The sequence below is a fragment of the Salmo trutta genome, chromosome 27 (assembly GCF_901001165.1).
Source record: "Salmo trutta chromosome 27, fSalTru1.1, whole genome shotgun sequence".
NCBI lineage: Eukaryota > Metazoa > Chordata > Actinopteri > Salmoniformes > Salmonidae > Salmo > Salmo trutta.
The window spans coordinates 498,939-521,276 of record NC_042983.1 but is presented as its reverse complement, the minus strand read 5'-3'; the positions used below and the strand labels follow the sequence as shown (position 1 = coordinate 521,276).

Below are 22,338 nucleotides of genomic sequence, written 5' to 3'. Positions count from 1 at the left end.
AAAAGTATTTAGTAAGATTATTTCATTCATTCAGATCTAGGATGTGTTATTTTAGTGTTCCCTTTATTTTTTTGAGTAGTGTATAAACACCATGGGACCACGCAGCTGTCATACCGCTCAGGAAGGAGACGCATTCTGTCTCCTAGAGATGAATGTACTTTGGTGTGAAAAGTGAAAATAAATCCTATAACAACAGCAAAGGCCCTTGTGAAGATGTTGGAGGAAACGGGTATAAAAGTATCTATATCCACAGTAAAAGGAGTCCTGTATCGACATAACCTGAAAGGCCGCTCAGCAAGGAAGAAGCCACTGCTCCAAAACCGCCATTAAAAAGCCAGGCTACGGTTTGCAACTGCACATGGGGACAAAGATCGTACTTTTTGGAGAAATGTCCTCTGATCTGATGAAACAAAAATATATCTGTTTAACCATAATGACCATCATTATGTTTGGAGGAAAAAGGGGATGCTTGCAAGCCGAAAAACACCATCCCAACCTTGAAGCATGGGGGTGGCAGCATCATGTTGTGGGGGTGCTTTGCTGCAGGAGGGACTGCTGCACTTAAGAAAATAGATGGCATCATGTGGGAGGAAAATTATGTGGATCTATTGAAGCAACATCTCAAGACATCAGTCAGGAAGTTAAAAGCTTGGTCGCAAATGGGTCTTCCAAATGGACGTTGACCCCATGCATACTTCCAAAGTTGTGGCAAAATGGCTTAAGGACAACAAAGTCAAGGTATTGGAGTGGCCATCACAAAGCCCTGACCTCAATCCTATATAAAATTTGTGGGCAGAACTGAAAAAGTGTGTGCGAGCAAGGAGTCCTACAAACCTGACTCCGTTACACCAGCTCTGTCAGGAGGAATGGTCCAAAATTCACCCAACTTATTGTGGGAAGCTTGTGGAATACTACCCGAAACGTTTGACTCAAGTTAAACAATTTAAAAGCATTGCTACCAAATACTAATTGAGTGTATGTAAACTTCTGACACACTGGGAATGTGATGAAAGAAATAAAAGCTGAAATAAATAATTCTTTCCACTATTATAATGATATTTCACATTCTTAAAATAAAGTGGTGATCCTAACTGGCCTAAGACAGAGAATTTTTACTTGGATTAAATGTCAGGAATTGTGAAAAACTGTTTAAATGTATTTGGCTAAGGTGTATGTAAATTTATTTTTAAAAGGTGTGTGTGTGTGTGTGTGTGTGTGTGTGTGTGTGTAAATATGTATGTATGTATGTATGTGTATTTGTATGTATGTTTATATTTATATATATGTGGGTATGTGTATACAGTGGGGGGGGAAAAGGTATTTGTTCCCCTGCTGATTTTGTACGTTTGCCCACTGATAAAGAAAGGATCAGTCTATCATTTAATGGTAGGTTTATTTGATCAGTGAGAGACAGAATAACAACAAAAATATCCAGAAAAACGCATGTAAAAAATGTTATAAATTGATTTGCATTTTAATGAGGGAAATAAGTATTTGACCCACTCTTAATCAGAAAGATTTCTGGCTCCCAGGTGTCTTTTATACAGGTAATGAGCTGAGATTAGGAGCACACTCTTAACATGTTGAGGACAGATGTTCCGCTAGCAGAACCCCTAGCCAACAGCCAATGGCATCGCACGGCGCGAAATACAAAAACCACTAAACTACCACAATTCAATTTTCTCAAACAATCAACTATTTTACACCATCTCGTTAATCTAACCACATTGTCTGATTTCAAAAAGGCTTTACAGCGAAAGTAAAACATTAGATTATGTTAGGAGAGTACATAGACGCAAATAATCACACAGCCATTTTCAAAGCAAGCATATATGTGACATAAACCCAAACCACAGCTAAATGCAGCACTAACCTTTGATGGTCTTCATCAGATGACACCCTAGGACATTATGTTATACAATACATGCATGTTTTGTTCAATCAAGTTCATATTTATATCAAAAAACAGCTTTTTACATTAGCATGTGATGTTCAGAACTAGCATAACCACTGAAAACCTCAGGTGAATTTACTAAATTACTCATGATAAACGTTGACAAAATAAATAACAATTATTTTAAGAATTATAGATACAGAACTCCTTTATGCAATCGCTATGTCCGATTTTAAAATAGCTTTTCGGCGAAAGCACATTTTGCAATATTCTGAGTACATAGCTCGGCCATCACGGCTAGCTATTTTGACATCCGCCAACTTCGGGTTCTCCTAAACTCAGAATTACTATTCGAAAAATTGGATTACCTTTGCTGTTCTTCGTCAGAATGCACTCCCAGGACTTCTACTTCAACAACAAATGTTGTTTTGGTTCCAAATAATCCATAGTTATATCCAAATACCTCCGTTTTGTTCGTGCGTTCAGGTCACTATCCGAAGGGTAACGTGCGAGCGCATTTCGTGACAAAAAATTTACTGTACTTAGAAGCATGTCAAACGCTGTTTAAAATCAATTTTTATGCTATTTTTCTCGTAAAATAGCGATAATATTCCAACCGAGCAACGTTGTATTCATTCAAAGAGAGAAAGAAAATCATGGCGAGTTCTTGTGACCGTGCATCTCCAGTCTCACTGTCCCCAGGCTGACCACTTACAAACTTTGCTCCTATACTTTGCCAAGAGACAGCAGACACCCCATTCCACTTTATGGCGGCTTTAGAGAGCCAATGGAAGCCTTAGAAAGTGTCACGTTACAGCACAGATGCTGTAATTTCGATAGAGATGTAACAGAATGACAACAAGTTGTCAGACAGGGCACTTCCTGGTTTTGGCCTGCCATATGAGTTCTGTTATACTCACAGACACCATTCAAACAGTTTTAGAAACTTTAGAGTGTTTTCTATCCAAATCTAATTATATGCATATTCTCGTTTCTGGGCAGGAGTAGCAACCAGATTAAATCGGGTACGTTTTTTTATCCGGCCGTGAAAATACTGCCCCCTATCCCAAAGAAGTTAAAGGGAGTGCTCCTAACCGCAGCTTGTTACTTGTAAAGAAGACACCTGTCCACAGAAGCAATCAATCAGATTCCAAACTCTCCACCATGGCCAAGACCAAAGAGCTCTCCAAGGATGTCAGGGACAAGATTGTAGACCTACACAAGGCTGGAATGGGCTACAAGACCATCGCCAAGCAGCTTGGTGAGAAGGTGACAACATTTGATGCGATAATTAGCAAAAGGAAGAAACACAAAAGAACTGTCAATATCCCTCGGCCTGGGGCTCCATGCAAGATCTCACCTCGTGGGGTTGCAATGATCATGAGAACGTTGAGGAATCAGCCCAGAACTACACGGGAGGATCTTGTCAATGATCTCAAGGCAGCTGGGACCATAGTCACCAAGAAAACAATTGGTAACACACTACGCTGTGAAGGACTGAAAATCCTGCAGCGCCCGCAAGGTCCCCCTGCTCCAGAATATATATACATGCCCATCTGAAGTTTGCCAATGAACATCTGAATGATTCAGAGGACAACTGGTGAAAGGGTTGTGGTCAGATGAGACCAAAATGGAGCCCTTTTTTCATCAACTCAACTCGCCGTATTTGGAGGAGGAGGAATGCTGCCTATGACCCCAAGAACACCATCTCCACCGTCAAACATGGTGGTGGAAACATTATGCTTTGGGGGTGTTTTTCTGCTAAGGGGACAGGACAACTTCACCGCATCAAAGGGACGATGGACGGGGCCATGTACTGTCAAATCTTGGGTGAGAACATCCTTCCCTCAACCAGGGCATTGAAAATGGGTCGTGGATGGGTATTCCACACATGGCCAAGGCAACAAAGGAGTGGCTCAAGAAGAAGCACATTAAGTTCCTGGAGTGGCCTAGCCAGTCTCCAGACCTTAATCCCTCTGTGGAGGGAGCTGAAGGTTCGAGTTGCCAAACGTCAGCCTCGAAACCTTAATGACTTGGAGAAGATCTGCAAAGAGGAGTGGGACAAAATCCCTCCTGAGATGTGTGCAAACCTGGTGGCCAACTACAAGAAACGTCTGACCTTTGTGATTGCCAACAAGGGTTTTTCCACCAAGTACTAAGCCATGTTTTGCAGAGGGGTCAAATACTTATTTCCCTCATTAAAATGCTAATCATTTTATAACATTTTTGACATGCGTTTTTCTGGATTTTTTTGTTGTTATTCTGTCTCTCACTGTTCAAATAAACCTACCATTAAAATTATAGACTGATCATTTCTTTGTAGGTGGGCAAACGTACAAATCAGCATGGGATCAAATAGTTTTTTCCCCCACTGTATATATTTACCCCAAAATATATGGGGGATTGGAGATGATGTAGACAATTACATTGATGGAAGCTGCACAGTCTATCCACAATATTAAAGCTGATCTACCCCCACTTAAAAAAAGACCCTCTAACATCTGCCTGAATTTCCCTAGACGCACCAACTCCACCAACTTTTGGAGATCATTCCACAAACTTAGAACATATTTTCCTAACTCGGTGGAGATTGAAGGAATCTCCAGGATTAGCCATCCCTGAGTCCGGTTCTGGTAACTTATACATTTGAAGGTTTGTATTTGTATTTGTATTTATTATGGATCCCCATTAGCTGCTGCCAAAGCAGCAGCAGCAACTCTTCCTGGGATCCAGCAAAATTAAGGCAGTTTATACAATTTTAAAACATTACAATACATTCACAGATTTCACAACAAACTGTGTACCCTCAGGCCCCTACTCCACCACTACCACATATCTGCAGTACTAAATCCATGTGTATGTATAGTGCATATGTTATCGTGTGTGTGTGTTTGTACATGTGTCTGTGCCAATGCTTGTGTTGCTTCACAGTCCCCGCTGTTCCATAAGGTGTTTTTTTAATCTGTTTTTTAAATCTAATTTTACTACTTACGTCACTTAGTTGATGTGGAATAGAGTTCCATGAAGTCATGGCTCTATGTAGTACTGTGCGCCTCCCATAGTCTGTTCTGGACTTGTGGACTGTGAAGAGACCTCTTGTGGCATGTCTTGTGAGGTATGCATGGATGTCCAAGCTGTGTGCCAGTAGTTTAGACAGACAGCTTGGTGCATTCAACATTGTCAATACCTCTCATAAATAAAAGTAAGGATGAAGTCAATCTCTCCTCCACTTTCAGCCAGGAGAGATTTACATGTATATTATTAATATTAGCTCTCTGTGTACATCCAAGGGCCAGCTGTGCTGCCCTGTTCTGAACCAATTGCAATTTTCCTAAGTCCTTTTTTTGTGGCACCTGACCACACGACTGAACAGTTGTCAAGGTGCCACAAAACTAGGGCCTGTAGGACTTGACTTGTTGATAGTGTTGTTAAGAAGGCAGAGCATTGCTTTATTATAGACAGACTTCTCCCCATCTTAGCTACTACTGCATTAATATGTTTTGACCATGACAGTTTACAATCTAGTGTTACTCCAAGCAGTTTAGTCATCTCAACTTGCTCAATTTCCACATTATTTATTACATGATTTAGTTGCGGTTTAGGGTTTAGTGAGTGTTTTGTTCCAAATACAATGCTTTTAGTTTTAGAAATATTTAGGGCTAACTTATTCCTTGCCACCCACTCTGAAATGAACTGCAGCTCTTTGTTGAGTGTTGCAGTCATTTCAGTCGCTGTAGTATCTGATGTGTATAGCGTTGAGTCATCCACATACATAGACACTCTGGCTTTACTGTCACGCCCTGACCAGGTGAACTCTTCTATTTTGGTCAGGGTGTGGCATTTCTATAGTTTATTTTCTATGTTTTTGGTATAGCCTTGCTTTGGGGCGTATTTCTATGTTGGGTTATGTCGATTCCCAATCAGAGACAGCTGTCGCTAGTTGCCTCTGATTGGGGAATCATATTTAAGTTCCTTTTCCCCCCACGATGTTTGTGGGTTGTTGTCTCTTTTTGTTGGAGCAGTAGCGATACGTTTATGCTCTGTTTTGACCGTGTTATTTCAGTCTGTAATAAATAACATGTGTTCGCTCCCAGCTGCGCCTTGGTCCACTTCTTCCTTCCTGCACGACGATCGTTACAGAACAACCCACCAAACCAAAACCAAGCAGCAGAGGAACGAAGAGGAAGGATGGACATGGGCCGAGTTAAGGAGGAGCATTTCCAGGGTGATGGAAGAGTTTAGGGAGACCGAGAGGCATCCCCAAGAATTTTTTAGGGGGGGGCACAAGGGCTGTTTGACGGGGCAGGAGCTGCCCGCCAGTCAACAGTCACCAGAGCTGCCCGCCAGTCAACAGTCGTCGGAGCTGCCCACCAGTCAACAGTCGTCGGAGCTGCCCGCCAGTCAACAGTCGTCGGAGTGGTCAGACTGCGCTGAACTGCCGGAGTGGCCAGACTACGCTGAACTGCCGGAGTGGCCAGACTGCGCTGAACTGCCGGAGTGGCCAGACTGCGCTGAACTGCCGGAGTGGCCAGACTGCGCTGAACTGCCGGAGTGGCCAGACTGCGCTGAACTGCCGGAGTGGCCAGACTGCCCTGAACTGCCGGAGTGGCCAGACTGCCCTGAACTGCCGGAGTGGCCAGACTGCCCAGACTGTCCCGAGCTGCCAGACGTCCCCAGTCCAGTCCGGCCCGTCCCTGCTCCCCGCACCAGGTTAGTGGTGCGTGTCCACAGTCCTGTCCGGCCCATCCCTGCTCCCCGCACCAAGCCAGTGGTGCGTGTCCCCAGTCCAGTCCGGCCCGTCCCTGCTCCCCGCACCAAGCCAGTGGTGCGTGTCCCCAGTCCAGTCCGGCCCGTCCCTGCTCCCCGCACCAGGTTAGTGGTGCGTGTCCCCAGTCCTGTCCGGCCCATTCCTGCTCCCCGCACCAGGTTAGTGGTGCGTGTCCACAGTCCTGTCCGGCCCATCCCTGCTCCTCGCACCAAGCCGGTGGTGCGGGTCCCCAGTCCGGCCCGTCCCTGCTCCCCGCACCAGGTTGGTGGTTCGTGTCCCAGGCCAGTCCGGCCCGTCCCTGCTCCCCGCACCAGGTTGGTGGTGCGTGTCCCCGGTCCTGTCCGGCCCGTCCCTGTTCCCCGCACCAGGCCCACGGCGCGTGTCCACAGTCCGGCACGGCCTGTGTCCGGTCCACCGGTGACCAGTCCTGTTCAGGTCGGCGGCTCCGCTCCGGAGCCTGAGCATGCCGCTCCACCGTGGTCCAGTCCGGGCCAGAGGGGTAGGGCTAGGGTGGAGGCAGGGGGAGAAACACGCCCGGGGCCAGAGCCTCCACCGAGGGTGAGGCGCCCACCCGGGTTCCCCCCCTAATAGACTTTAGGTTGGTGCGCCGGGAGTACGCACCGTTGGAGGGGGGGTACTGTCACGCCCTGACCAGGTGAACTCTTCTATTTTGGTCAGGGTGTGGCATTTCTATAGTTTATTTTCTATGTTTTTGGTATAGCCTTGCTTTGGGGCGTATTTCTATGTTGGGTTATGTCGATTCCCAATCAGAGACAGCTGTCGCTAGTTGCCTCTGATTGGGGAATCATATTTAAGTTCCTTTTCCCCCCACGATGTTTGTGGGTTGTTGTCTCTTTTTGTTGGAGCAGTAGCGATACGTTTATGCTCTGTTTTGACCGTGTTATTTCAGTCTGTAATAAATAACATGTGTTCGCTCCCAGCTGCGCCTTGGTCCACTTCTTCCTTCCTGCACGACGATCGTTACATTTACTCAAAGTCAGTGGCATGTCGTTAGTAAATATTGAAAAAAGCAAAGGGCCTAAACAGCTACCCTGGGGAATTCCTGATTCTAACTCGGTTATATTTGATAGGCTTCCATTAAAGAACACCCTCTGTGTTCTGTTAGACAAGTAACTCTTTATTCACATTATAGCAGGGGGTGTAAAGCCATAACACATACTTTTTCCAGTAGCAGACTATGATCAATAATGTTAACAATAAGGTAAGGTATTGCGGAAGTTTATGCAAGCAGGCTTTATAGACAAAAAGAGCGCAAATCATCGATCTTCGAGACTTCAAAGAGGGCCAGCCTACTTTTTAATACAAAATGTAATTGATGTGTACTGAACATATCACCCGTAATAAAGTGCAATGTGCTATGATAAACTACATCCAATGGCTTCAATACATTCCTATAGACGATATCGCCATAGTCAATAACCGGAATGAATGTTGACTTAATTATTTGTTTTCTGCTATTTACTGAAAGACAGGACCTGTTCCTATAGATGAGGTCTATATTAATTCTTAATTTAACTAATTCATCAACTTGCTTTTTGATTGATAGCTTTTCGTCATTCCAGATGCCCAGATATTAATAAGTGGGCACCATCCAAATCATCTGAAACATTTTTACGTCATTTTGTAAATAACATATACTTGTTTTTACCTGCATTAAGTACAAATTTCATTTCATCAAAAGTTTTCTGTTTCGAAATAAAGGCAGATTGAAGCTCTGACTGAGCTTGGTCAGCTGTGGGGCAATGGCATACACCACAGTGCCATCTGCATACAGGTGAAAGTAAAACGTGTGTGTGTGTGTAGGTCAGGGGATAAGAGGGAGCTGTTCTGTGACCTATCGGGCTTCCCAGTGCTCCAGGGGAGGAGAGTCGAGATCCAATCGGTTCTGACTGAGATACAAGACCACCGGAGAGAGGTCCGAAACACACTCAGGACCCCCACACTGGACTACGTCAGAGTCGGTGGACAAGAGGTAACGGAGAGAGAGAGAGTGTGTGTGACAGAAGCTGCCGGTGGACAGGGGAGTGTGTGTCTGTTTGTGTTAGGTGGAGACTAATATCATTTTAGCCCTATTCCCACTACAAGATATGATAATTCTGATAATTCTACTTTTCAATTCACATTACAGCCTTGCTTTTCGCTGTGGCTGGCAACGTCCCATACTTGGTCCGCAGCTCAAAATGAATTTTACAATTAAAAACTAAAAATTGTGTTTTAATTGAGAAAGAGGCATTGGTCTGAAGCCAATAAAGAAAGGAAATTCACGTGAGCACCACAATGCCTACTCCACCCATGCTCAGCCAAGGTTTTCCAGCACACAACTTTGACTTACTACAGTAGCTATGTTGGTCTATTGTAGACAAAAACACAGTTGCTTTAACAGCATGTATTCATCACGTAGCGAGAAATTCACACTTTGGATGGCTAGGCTACCTAGGCCTTTTGAATCCAAAATGATTGACTGGAATTAATTAATCAATCATCACAATAGTGATGACATACTGGATGAGTGTCTTTTTAATTACAGCTGCCAAGGCCTACACAATTGCAACCCTGCATACAGCGAGCCTGTTAGTTTTTGTCCAATCGCAGATGTTGTCTGTTTAAATGGTTTTACTGTTTTCATCCTCCCTGGGCCAGGAGTCTTTCCAGTATTTATTTTTTTACCATATGACCTTATTGTTAATTTGGTCCCACATAAAAAATTTTTTACAGCTGATTTATTACTATGTCATGTGCTAAAACTAGGATCCGGAGTTGGTTAGGTTAGCATACTACCAGATCAGGAAAAACTCTGGGCCCCAGGAAAACAATTACCCACCATCACTCTGGGACCTGTGGTGCCACCTCTGAAATCAACGCTACAAATGAAACAACATATCCTATTTGTATGATCTATATTTTCCATGTTTTTGGTGGTGGGGATGGGCTTCCATAGTTTTACAAGGATCAGTGCAGCCGGCGGCTACTGTGACAATTTCACAATGTAACAGGCACAAAATCTATAAAACAAGTCTCAAATATTAGGAACATGTCTATACATTTCAACTGTTTAAAAAACATTGCACTGCTATTACCATTTATATTGTAGGAGTGTTAACTCAACGAGACAATTCTGTTTACACTGCCCTGCTTCAAGTGGTCCAACTGTTGGGCGAGTGTCATGCGCTACTTCCAGTGATAGTGGTCGAGACGTAGCAAGTACGCAAGTTTGCATTTGAGTAATATGTGTAGTCTATGGTATTTTTACAAAAAGTTTACTAAGTGTGAAGAGGTCTTTTGTGTAGGTGGCTGAGTCACAGTGGTGATCTAATTTAGGCGTGCGTGTATGTTTGTGAGAAAAGCTGCGGGTGAATAGGTGAGTGTTTGTGTTTGTGTTAGGTGGGCACTGATGGCCTCATTTTCTGTAGGTGGCTAGGTCACCGTGGGGATCTGATTTTAGTTGTGTATGTGTGTGTCTGACTTATTAACTGCTTAAATGTAACCTAATGTAATCCCCCAAAGTAATTATTTATCATAAGAGGGCCATAAACCAGGGTTTCCCAAACTCTGTTCTGGGGCCCCGCCTAGATGCAGGGGGGGGGGGGGGGGGGGGGGCTTAACACTACACAGCTGATTCAAATAATCAAACCTTGATGATGAGTTGTTTATTTGAATCAGCTATGTAGTGCTACAGCAAAAACCAAAACGTAAGCCCAGAGTTTGGGAAAACCTGCCATAAACAATAATTAGTAATGCTCAAGAAAGGTTCAAATCTCCCCTTACTGGTAAAAATAGTTATACATTGCTGAGGTATAGTCACTTTTGAAGACACAAGCTCAAGTACACAGTACAAATATGAAAATAGGGTTCAGCCAGGAGTTGATGGACAGTCGGAAGAGCGAATGAAATGGTAGGAGGGACAGCCTAGCTTCAAATGGTGTCAGATTTCACATCCTGCATCACACAGGCAGAAGAGACAAACTCCTTTCCGTAAGAATCAGGGCTACCTCTCAATGCAAGCCATTTCGATCTGTGGTGTCCACATATCGATTTATAAGCGCAAATGTCTGTCCTAACCGGTACCAGAACCACGCAGGTCCCCAAAACAGGGGACTTTACATCTTTAAGGCTTGTTTGTGTGTTTTAATCAAATTGATGTTGTCTCTGTCTGCAGGCAAGTTATTTATCTCCCCTCCTGTTCTACCTCTCTCCATCCTTCTCTCTCCCACTACATCCCTCTCTTCCCGCTTCCCTCTTTGCCTCGCCCATCCCAGTTCTTGATAGAGGTGAAGAACTCTATGGTGTCTGTGGTTCCGTCCGACTGGGTTAAGATCAGCAGGTGAGAACACAGAGAGGACAGAGATGGGAGTGTTACACATTTTGTCACATTTTATTTATCTGTTCTAATCAGTGTTGTCTCTTCCTGTTATGTCTACCTTTCCCCTCCGTCTCATTTCTCTGACCACCGTCTTGTAAGATAGGGGTCCTGACAGGAAATTGTGATATTTGTTGAGCTGGGAAATGAAATCAAAGGCCATGATCTATGACTGAGGATTAATCGCTCTCTCTCCCCCTCCTTCCCCTACTCCCTTCCTTCAAGTACTAAGGCAGTGAGTAGGTACCAGTCTCCATACCTGATAGGAAGATGTAGGAGTCTGTCCCAGCTCAGAGAACAGCTGCTCATCGACAGCCAGAAAGAATGGACCAACTTCCTACAGTATGTATCCCTTATTCATCACCTACAGTACATCAATTTCATGTTGTTAACATCCATCCAAAGTGGGGAGGGGGTTGATGTGTAAAACAGCAGAAATTCCAATGGGAGGTTTAAGACCTAGTTTAAAGGAGCTACATGTAACATTTCCACCGGCAAACAACACCAACTGTCAATTACATATCAGTAGTAGCAAAGTGCTAGAAATCCACGAGAGTAAAACATACTTTTTAGAACACTGCACAACGCAGCTAATTAGCATTTCACTTCTAATTAGCACTTTTACTGGGACTACAAGCCAGTCCAGCTGATAAGGTAAGAAGCAGTAATATGCCATTTTAGGTGTTTTAAAGTGACCTTAAAAAAAAGCATGAAAAAAATCTAATTTAAAGACATCCTTCCCTCCAACCCGCCATGTCAGGTCTCCTGGCACCTCCACTCCTATGAGGGACAGCTCCCCAAATACCAGTCAAAGCTCTTCTCTGTCCTGGCACCACAATGGAGGAACAAGCTCCTTCCTGAAATCCAGACAGCAGAGTCCCTGCCCATCTTCCAATAATGTCTCTTCAAAAGCCTCTTGGTTTAACCCCCAAGCACCCCCTTGCACTAACACTTGCACTTTATTTTCTTACTATCACTGATTGTTCTAATAGCTGTACTTGGAGGAAAGTTTTACTTGCAGCGACTGTGATATGCGCTTGTCTTACCTACCTTAATGTAACAGTATTTCTTCCATCGCTCTCCTCGCCACAATGTGGGATTGAACCAGGGACTCCCTGCACACATCAACAACAGTTACCCTCGAATAACCGTTACCTATCGCTCCACAACTACTTCAAGGTCTCGGAGTGAGTGACTAGGTCTGTTGCGGTGATTGTATTACCGCCACACCGGCAGTCATGTGTCATGACCGCAGTAAAATTCCATGTCACGGTAATCTCCTCTTATGCACTCTGGACAAGCTTTGGTAGTACCCAACTTGCTAATGACCATCAGGTCCTAATGGCCTGGTACACGGGGCTCTATTGTCCCTCTAACCATTGATATCAATGCAAATGCAATCGGAAATCACATCAAACACTTATACTGTGCTGATCAATTTGAAGAAAGTTCAACAGCAGGTTGAAACTGAGTGTAAAAAATGGTGGTTGTGGATGTTTTTTCAAAGCCTAACAGAACGAAATTTCTAAGGTGATGATTAATTTAAAACACCCATACGCATATTAGAGTTTATGCATAGGCCGTTATACAATACATAGCCTACCACATATTACCCATGCCAGAAAAAACAAAAACAAAACTGATTTAAGACGGTACATAATAGGTCTAGCCCAGTGGGGGTGCTTGCCTGTTTGCATGTTATTTTGACATTAATACGTGTCACATATCAGTTTGCCACTGAAGCCGCATACAAACATGGTCTCTTTTTTTGTTTTCTTGCTCCATAATGCAGGTGTTTTAGCCTAGCTCAGTTCTTTCTGTGGTGGTGTGGCAAGCCAACAGAAAATACGGAGTGTTGCGCCATGATTGGCTCTGTTCTGTCACTCATGGGGACACTACGTCACCTCCAAGTCTAAGGGTAGAGCTAGAAACTTGTAGCCCCTTGGATGGTGCCATAGAGTTACATTAGAAGTGCCCATCCAAGAAGGCTCAAGGTCATTGGCCACAGATAAAATGACTTCAAATCACGTTATATGTACTGTAGCTTTGATTGAACTGATCATGTCAACATCATACTTTCAAAATCTTAGCTAGCAGTCATCAACATGAGTCAAGTCGACAATCTACTGGCAAATCCTTTTTAATCCTTGTCTTATGAAGAGAAATAATTAAGAGAAGTTACAGATAAAACATATCGGTGCTCATTGGGCCATTAGACATGAACATTACACAACAAGTTGGAAATCGCAAATTCAACAATGAGTGGTTTGGAAGGAATCAGTGACAGTGGTTAATCACTAGCCTGCTATTCAGTGGAGTGGCTATGTGGTCCCAAGTCTGGGTTTCAGGATCTCTTTTCCAGGCTTAAAATGATTAACATTCAACATTGGCCATGCTGTCAATGAAGCATGATTTGTGTCGCGCTCAAAACAACTGTTAACTCGGAACTGCGAAAACGTGACTTCAGTGAGTTCAAGACAACTGGGAAGATGGGAATAAATGAGCTCTGACAGGGAAAATACGTTTGAACGGTCATCTGGCATCTTTCTAGAGCTACGACCTGAAGATCAATGACGTCCTCATGATTCAACCTTTTTTTCCGAGTTCCCAGACGTTTTGAAAGCACCATAAATCCAGAGAATGCCATATTTTGATGACGAAATATGCCCACGAAGGACCGCCGCGCCACCTTTCTGTTCAAGTGAGCACATCATAACAAGGTGAGTCCAAAAATGTATTGTTTGCTGCTGCATGAATTATATAATATGCCAGGGAGTTATGTATACTGTAGCTAAGAAAGTAATAATAAGTGTATGTTTTGTAGTAAGATGTTAGTAGCCCATGTGCCTCACCCTAATAATTTGGTCTATTCACCCCTCTTAATTTAGACTACTGTTCTGACTTGGTAGTGCACATGTAGCCTATAACTTGTTTTGGAGAAATGTAATCATTGAATATTGTAAGAGCTTTCATTGTCTGCTTATATGCCACTTTTATTTATTCTACGGTTCTGACTTGGCATACAGGGAGAACATTTCAAAAGTGCTAAACAAATAGTTATATTGACTACGTCCGTCCTAGCTCGCTCATTAATGTCTTAATCGAAATTATGGATTGCCTCTTATCCGCTTGTTGTCCCCTTATGACATAGTTTGTACATCTCAATTGTCATTATAAACCACATTTGTTTAAGCAAGTCAGCCATATCAGCTTTGTTTTTTTAAAAGGCAGTAAATGAGGCTGAATTAACTCTTTCGCTGCCAGACAAGGCTTTACTGATAGCCAGATGTAACAGTGGTAAGGTATTGGGACTGCTGTTGGGACAGCATTGTGTAGGCCCTAACAGTTTGTGGGCACCGTTTGTCACCGTTATAGTGCACTAAATGTATTGTTTAGTGTTGTGTTGTGTAGTGGCTTTGCTGGCATGCATCCCACTTTTCTATATTTTGTTTTGCCCCACCAAGATTTACATGCTAAAATCGCCTTCAGTCTAGCCTTTTCTCCAAAATTAAACAAATTTGAATAATCGCCTTTGAGTGTGGGCTGTATTTTTATTCATACTGGATGGACTTAATGCTACACTCCCAAATTTCTATCCAGCAGTCTGGGAGAGAACGCATAGCCCTGGGCGATGCTGTTGGTTCATTGATTGTGCAGGGCAGCATACAGAGTTAGCCTACAATTATAGTACATTTATATTGGATTTTGAATAGCCTAGTAATAGGGCATTTTTTTACGTTTCAAAATTAATTAGGTGACACATTTACCATTAGCCATACAGAATATCTCACCACCGTGCATTTCCATCTCCTCCTCTCTCTCCTTTATTCCTTTCTAGAGCGCTCAGAGGGGCTGTCAACAGTTTAGTGAAATATGTTTTCGTACGAAAACATGTTACTTTCGATGTTCCCGAACAGATTTCACTTGGTTTCCCAAATTAAGCACTGAGTAGCAGCAGGAACAGGGTTGGAGCAGCTCATATTAAGCACATGCTTCGCTCTAAAACTGAAGTAGCCTACTCGGCATCATTGACGATCCCAGACGATCCCGCAGGTGAAGAAGCTGGATGTGGAGGTCCTGGGCTGGCTTGGTTACATGTGGTACCACACCTGTCAGGTGGATGGATTATCTTGGCAAAGGAGAAACGCTCACTGACAGGGATGTAAACAAATTTGTGCACAAAATTTGAATTAAATAATATTTTTGTGTGTGGAACATTTCTGGGATCTTTTATTTCAGCTCATGAAACATGGGACCCACACTTTACATGTTGTGTTTTATCTTTTTGTTCAGTATATCGAAATACATTTTACATTAGTAAAGTCAAGATTAAATTGAGTATAGTTTGATGGGTGAAAATGTGATCACTTGATCAAACTTTATTATTTAATTACTGCAGTAACGGAGCTTGTCAATGACCCACCTGTACAGTAGGTGATTCGTTGAGAGCCCAAACAGCAGAATTAAGCCACAGCATTTTATAACAAAGTCCATCCTCCTGGATATTCATGACAAATCACAGATGAGAGAATTTATACAAAAGTACATTTTGCTCTCATGCAACAGACGTCAAGATAGATTTACATGGCGCCAAATATCTGTCTCTAGTTCATTTACTTCTTTCTTATACAGAACTACTAATGCAACATAGATACTAGGTCCTTTCCTTAAATAAACTGGAGATTGCGTCTCCCTGTCACTGATAAAAAGGCACACAGACACTAATCATGGAAGGGAATGTTGTTTTATCATCAAGCCATCGTAAATCTACTGTCAATGTTAAATCTCAGAGGCTTCTCTCTCCACACAGACACATAAGAGTTCTAAGAACTCTATGTTGCCTCTAAGAAAAACAGACAGTGTAAGTACTAATATAGGCTTACATTCTAATATAAAAGTAATGTGATTTAACAATGTTGTAATTCTACGACACAGCCCATCATTTCTAATACACAAACAAAGGTCACAACTGAAGTTGCCAAGTATCTCCAAATCTAGCATATATGACCTGTTATATTATCACTTTTACGCTCAACTTCATATGTGCACTCGCTCCCGAATGGGGAAAAATATCCTTTCTATTTTATTCAACTAAGTTCAATTATATTCTTCTTACTATAAAATCATATAAAATAATGGCATGGGACTTCTAAGCATATCTTGTCAGCTAAATGAACAAGCCTATGACATGGAGCAGAGCCAGATAACATACAGTAGGCCAACTCATATTCTGTTCTTCTGAAATACATTTTCTCTTTATCATAATGTTTTTTTAGACCTGACCAAAATAAATAATGGATTTATTGTGATGGTGTATATTAAATACATTTATTAGACTTTTTAAAGTTTATATAGGTGTTCCAAATAGGTGCACACCGCTAACTAGCTAGCCATTTTGCACTGGTTACACTCACCCCCTTTTGACCTCCTCCTTCTCCACAGCAACCAGTGATCCGGGTCAACAGCATCAATCTAACAGTATTGCTTCTGTCCCTCTCCTCGCTCCACAAAAGCCACGACCCTTGCAGAGCAAGGGAAACAACTACTTCAAGGTCTCGGTGCGAGTGAAGTCACCAATTGAAACGCTACTAGCGCGCACCACTAACTAACTAGCCATTTCACACCGATTACATTAAGACAACCGCATATCACTTTTGGTGCTAATGTTTGGTAGTTTTGCCTGTTCCCCTTCTACACTCAAACTCTCTCTCTCCCGCTCTCAGTCAGTTTGGGGAGTACTACCACACTATGAAGAAGGCTGTTGGTAACTTAGCAACAGTGGACTGCCTGTTCTCATTGGCTGAGGTGGCTAAGCAGAGGAACTACTGCAGGTAATCACTCTGATGACCTTTACCTTAGGTATGAGTGTGTGTGTGTTACAGTTTTAAACAGCCTGTGAGGAGGAGTGGACTGGGCCCAGAAGGCTTAGCTCTACTGCCAACTACACCCTAAACATCTCCCTCTCTCTATCTCTCTATCCATCTCTGTGTCCCTCTCTCGCCAACTACACCCCCTACTTCTCACCTCAGAGTATATAACTGTGTGTTCTCTCCCAGGCCGGTGTTGTGTGAGGGAGACCGTCAAATCGTGATCAGGGACGGCAGACATCCTGTGATAGACTTACTGATGGGAGAGCACACACAATACGTCCCCAACAACACAGAACTACAGGTATACAGACAAACACACACACAAGCTGGTGTAGATTAATCCTTCTCTCTGTGAAATGCAAAAGGCGCCAATAGGAATCCGAGCTCTCATACTGCCCACCTACTCACTGTACAGATCAGCAATGTAATATCGACCTCTCCCTCTCTTTCACTCTCTCTCCATATATCGTTCTCTCTCTTTCTCTCAAATTTTATTTGTCACATGCTTCTTAAACAACAGGTGAAATGCTTACATTGAAAATGGCATGTTTACTTATGGGTCCTTTTCCAACAATGCATAGTTTTAGATAAAAAATATAAATAGTGACATGAATAACAATAACATGTCAGATTAACATGGTACCAGTACCAATTCGATGTGTACGGGTGCGAGGTAATTGAGGTAGTAGCTATATACATACAAGTAGGGCTAAAATGACTAGGCAATAGGATAGGTAATAGACTGTAGCAGCAACGTATGTGGAGCAACAGCCTATGTGTGTGGCGTCGGTATGCATGTGTGCGTATGTTATGTGGGTGTATGTAGTGTATATGTGTTGGGGTGTGAGTATGTGTGGGTAGAGTCCAGTGTGTGTGCATAGTCAGTGCAAGAGAGAGAGTTCCAGACTTCGGACAGTGGTACCGCTTGCCGTGCGTTAGCAGAGAGAACAATCTATGGCTTGGGTAGCTGGAGTTAAAAAAATAAATAATTGGGCCTTACTCTGACACCGCCTGGTATAGAGGTCCTGGATGGCAGGGAGTCAGCCCAAGTGATGTACTGGGCCGTACTCATCACCTTCTGTAGTGCCTTGCAATCAGGTGCCTTGCAGTTGCCGTACCAAGCAGTGATGCAGCCAGTCAAGATGCTCTTAATGGTGCAGCTGTAGAACTTTTTGAGGATCTGAGGGCCCATGCCAGATCTTTTCAGCGTCATGAGGGGGAAAGGCACTATTGTGTCCTCTTCACAACTCGGTGAAGTGGACACCAAGGAATTTGAAGCTCTTGACCTGTTCCACTACAGCCCAATCGATGTATATGGGGGCGTGCTCGTCCCTCCTTTTCCTTTAGTCAATGAACAGCTCCTTTGTATTGCTGACGTTGAGCGATATTTTGTTGTCCTGGCACCACAACTGCCAGGTCTCTGACCTCCTCTCTATAGCCTGCCTCGTTGTCGGTGATCAGTCCTTCAACCGTTGCGACGTCAGCAAACTTGATGATGGTGTTGGAGTTGTAGGTGAACAGGGAGTGCAGGAGGGGACTACACATACACCGCTGAGTGGCCCCCGTGTTGATGGTAAGCGTGGCGGATGTGTTGTTGCCTACCCCCAACGCCTAGGGGCGGCCCGCCAGGAAGTCCAGGATCCGGTTTCAGAGGCAGGTGTTCAGTCAAATCAAATCAAATGTATTTATATAGCCCTTCGTACATCAGCTGATATCTCAAAGTGCTGTACAGAAACCCAGCCTAAAACCCCAAACAGCAAGCAATGCATGTGAAAGAAGCACGGTGGCTAGGAAAAACTCCCTAGGAAAAACTCCATAGAAAGGCCAAAAACCTAGAAAGAAACCTAGAGAGGAACCAGGCTATGAGGGGTGGCCAGTCCTCTTCTGGCTGTGCCGGGTGGATATTATAACAGAACATGGTCAAGATGTTAAAATGTTCATAAATGACCAGCATGGTCAAATAATAATAATCATAGTAGTTGTCGAGGGTGCAACAAGCACGTCCGGTGAACAGGTCAGGGTTCCATAGCCGCAGGCAGAACAGTTGAAACTGGAGCAGCAGCATGGCCAGGTGGAGTGGGGACAGCAAGGAGTCATCATGCCAGGTAGTCCTGAGGCATGGTCCTAGGGCTCAGGTCCTCCGAGAGAAAGAGAGAATTAGAGAGAGCATATTTAAATTCACACAGGACACCGGATAAGACAAGAGAAATACTCCAGATGTAACAGACTGACCCTAGCCCCCCGACACATAAACTACTGCAGCATAAATACTGGAGGCTGAGACAGGAGGGATCAGAAGACACTGTGGCCCCATCCGATGATACCCCCTGACAGGGCCAAACAGGCAGGATATAACCCCACCCACTTTGCCAAAGCACAGCCCCCACACCACTAGAGGGATGTCTCCAACCACCAACTTACCGTCCTAAGACAAGGCCGAGTATAGCCCACAAAGATCTCCGCCACGGCACAACCCAAGGGGGAAGGGGGGGGCAACCCAGACAGGAAGACCACGTCAGTGACTCAACCCACTCAAGTGACGCACCCCTCCCATGGACGGCATGGAAGAACACCAGTAAGCCAGTGACTCAGCCCCTGTAATAGGGTTAGAGGCAGAGAATCCCAGTGGACCGAGGGGAACCGGCAAGGCAGAGACAGCAAGGGCGGTTCGTTGCTCCAGCCTTTCCGTTCACCTTCACACTCCTGGGCCAGACTATACTTAATCATAGGACCTACTGAAGAGATAAGTCTTCAGTAAAGACTTAAAGGTTGAGACTGAGTCTGCGTCTCTCACATGGGTAGGCAGACCATTCCATAAAAATGGAGCTCTATAGGAGAAAGCCCTACCTCCAGCCGTTTGCTTAGAAATTCTAGGGACAATTAGGAGGCCTGCGTCTTGTGACCGTAGCGTACGTGTAGGTATGGGACCAAATCGGAAAGATAGGTAGGAGCAAGCCCATGTAATGCTTTGTAGGTTAGCAGTAAAACCTTGAAATCAGCCCTTGCCTTAACAGGAAGCCAGTGTAGGGAGGCTAGCACTGGAGTAAATATGATCAAATTTTTTGGTTCTAGTCAGGATTCTAGCAGCCGTATTTAGCACTAACTGAAGTTTGTTTAGTGCTTTATCCGGGTAGCCGGAAAGTAGAGCATTGCAGTAGTCCAGCCTAGAAGTAACAAAAGCATGGATTCATTTTTCTGCATCATTTTTGGACATTTACATTTACATTTACATTTTAGTCATTTAGCAGACGCTCTTATCCAGAGCGACTTACAGTAGTGAATGCATACATTTCATACATGGCCCCCCGTGGGAATCGAACCCACAACCCTGGCGTTGCAAACACCATGCATTGCAAACACCATGCTCTACCAACTGAGCTACAGGGAAGGACAGAAAGTTTCTGATTTTTGCAATGTTACGTAGATGGAAAAAAGCTGTCCTTGAAACAGTCTTGATATGTTCTTCAAAAGAGAGATCAGGGTCCAGAGTAACGCCGAGGTCCTTCACAGTTTTATTTGAGACGACTGTACAACCATCCAGATTAATTGTCAGATTCAACAGAAGATCTCTTTGTTTCTTGAGACCTAGAATAAGCATCTCTGTTTTGTCCGAGTTTAAAAGTAGAAAGTTTGCAGCCATCCACTTCTTTATGTCTGAAACACAGGCTTCTAGCGAGGGCAGTTTTGGGGCTTCACCATGTTTCATTGAAATGTACAGCTGTGTGTCGTCCGCATAGCAGTGAAATTTAACATTATGTTTTCGAATAACATCCCCAAGAGGTAAAATATATAGTGAAAACAATAGTGGTCCTAAAACGGAACCTTGAGGAACACCGAAATTTACAATTGATTTGTCAGAGGACAAACCATTCACAGAGACAAACTGATATCTTTCCGACAGATAAGATCTAAACCAGGCCAGAAGTTGTCCATGTAGACCAATTTGGGTTTCCAATCTCTCCAAAAGAATGTGGTGGTCGATGGTATCAAAAGCAGCACTAAGATCTAGGAGCACGAGGACAGATGCAGAGCCTCGGTCTGACGTCATTAAAAGGACATTTACCACCTTCACAAGTGCAGTCTCAGTGCTATGATGGGGTCTAAAACCAGACTGAAGCGTTTCGTATACATTGTTTGTCTTCAGGAAGGCAGTGAGTTGCTGCTCAACAGCTTTTTCTAACATTTTTGAGAGGAATGGAAGATTCGATATAGGCCGATAGTTTTTTATAATTTCTGGGTCAAGATTCGGCTTTTTCAAGAGAGGCTTTATTACTGCCACTTTTAGTGAGCTTGGTACACATCCGGTGGATAGAGAGCTGTTTATTATGTTCAACATAGGAGGGCCGAGCACAGGAAGCAGCTCTTTCAGTAGTTTAGTTGGAATAGGGTCCAGTATGCAGCTTGAGGGTTTAGAGGCCATGATTATTTTCATCATTGTGTCACGAGATATAGTACTAAAACACTTTATCTCCCTTGATCCTAGGTCCTGGCAGAGTTGTGCAGACTCAGGACAATGGAGCTTTGGAGGAATACGCAGATTTAAAGAGGAGTCTGTAATTTGCTTTCTAATGATCATGATCTTTTCCTCAAAGAAGTTCATAAATGTATTACTGCTGAAGTGAAAGCCATCCTCCATTTGCGAATGCTGCTTTTTAGTTAGCTTTGCGACAGTATCAAAAAGAAATTTCGGATTGTTCTTATTTTCCTCAATTAAGTTGGAAAAATAAGATGATCGAGCAGCAGTGAGGGCTCTTCGATACTGCACGGTACTGTCTTTCCAAGCTAGTCGGAAGACTTCCAGTTTGGTGTGGCGCCATTTCCGTTCCAATTTTCTGGAAGCTTGCTTCAGAGCTCGTGTATTTTCTGTATACCAGGGAGCTAGTTTCTTATGACAGATGTTTTTCGTTTTTAGGGGTGCAACTGCATCTAGAGTATTGCGCAAGGTTAAATTGAGTTCCTCGGTTAGGTGGTTAACTGATTTTTGTCCTCTGACGTCCTTGGGTAGGCAGAGGGAGTCTGGAAGGGCATCAAGGAATCTTTGGGTTGTCTGAGAATTTATAGCACGACTTTTAATTCTCCTTGTTTTGGGTCTGAGCAGATTATTTGTTGCAATTGCAAACGCAATAAAATGGTGGTCCGATAATCCAGGATTATGAGGAAAAACATTAAGATCCACAACATTTATTCCATGGGACAAAACTAGGTCCAGAGTATGACTGTGACAGTGAGTAGGTCCAGAGACATGTTGGACAAAACCCACTGAGTCGATGATGGCTCCGAAAGCCTTTTGGAGTGGGTCTGTGGACTTTTCCATGTGAATGTTAGTCACCAAAAATTAGAATATTATCTGCTATGACTACAAGATCCGATAGGAACTCAGTGAGGAACACTGCATATGGCCTTGGAGGCCTGTAAACAGTAGCTATAA

General features: G+C 43.6%; 1 protein-coding gene across 7 annotated transcripts in view; it reads left to right on the top strand.

Moving 5' to 3' along the window:
* The window catches only part of msh3 (mutS homolog 3 (E. coli)), a 153,436-nt gene that overhangs the window by 70,381 nt on the left and 60,717 nt on the right, over positions 1 to 22,338 (top strand). For all 7 annotated transcript variants that reach the window (XM_029716201.1, XM_029716199.1, XM_029716200.1 and 4 more), the window contains exons 15-19: positions 8,487 to 8,655; positions 10,940 to 11,004; positions 11,266 to 11,382; positions 16,764 to 16,871; positions 17,097 to 17,211. In XM_029716201.1, the coding sequence (XP_029572061.1) occupies positions 8,487 to 8,655; positions 10,940 to 11,004; positions 11,266 to 11,382; positions 16,764 to 16,871; positions 17,097 to 17,211 (574 nt within the window). The remainder of the gene's footprint in view (positions 1 to 8,486; positions 8,656 to 10,939; positions 11,005 to 11,265; positions 11,383 to 16,763; positions 16,872 to 17,096; positions 17,212 to 22,338) is intronic.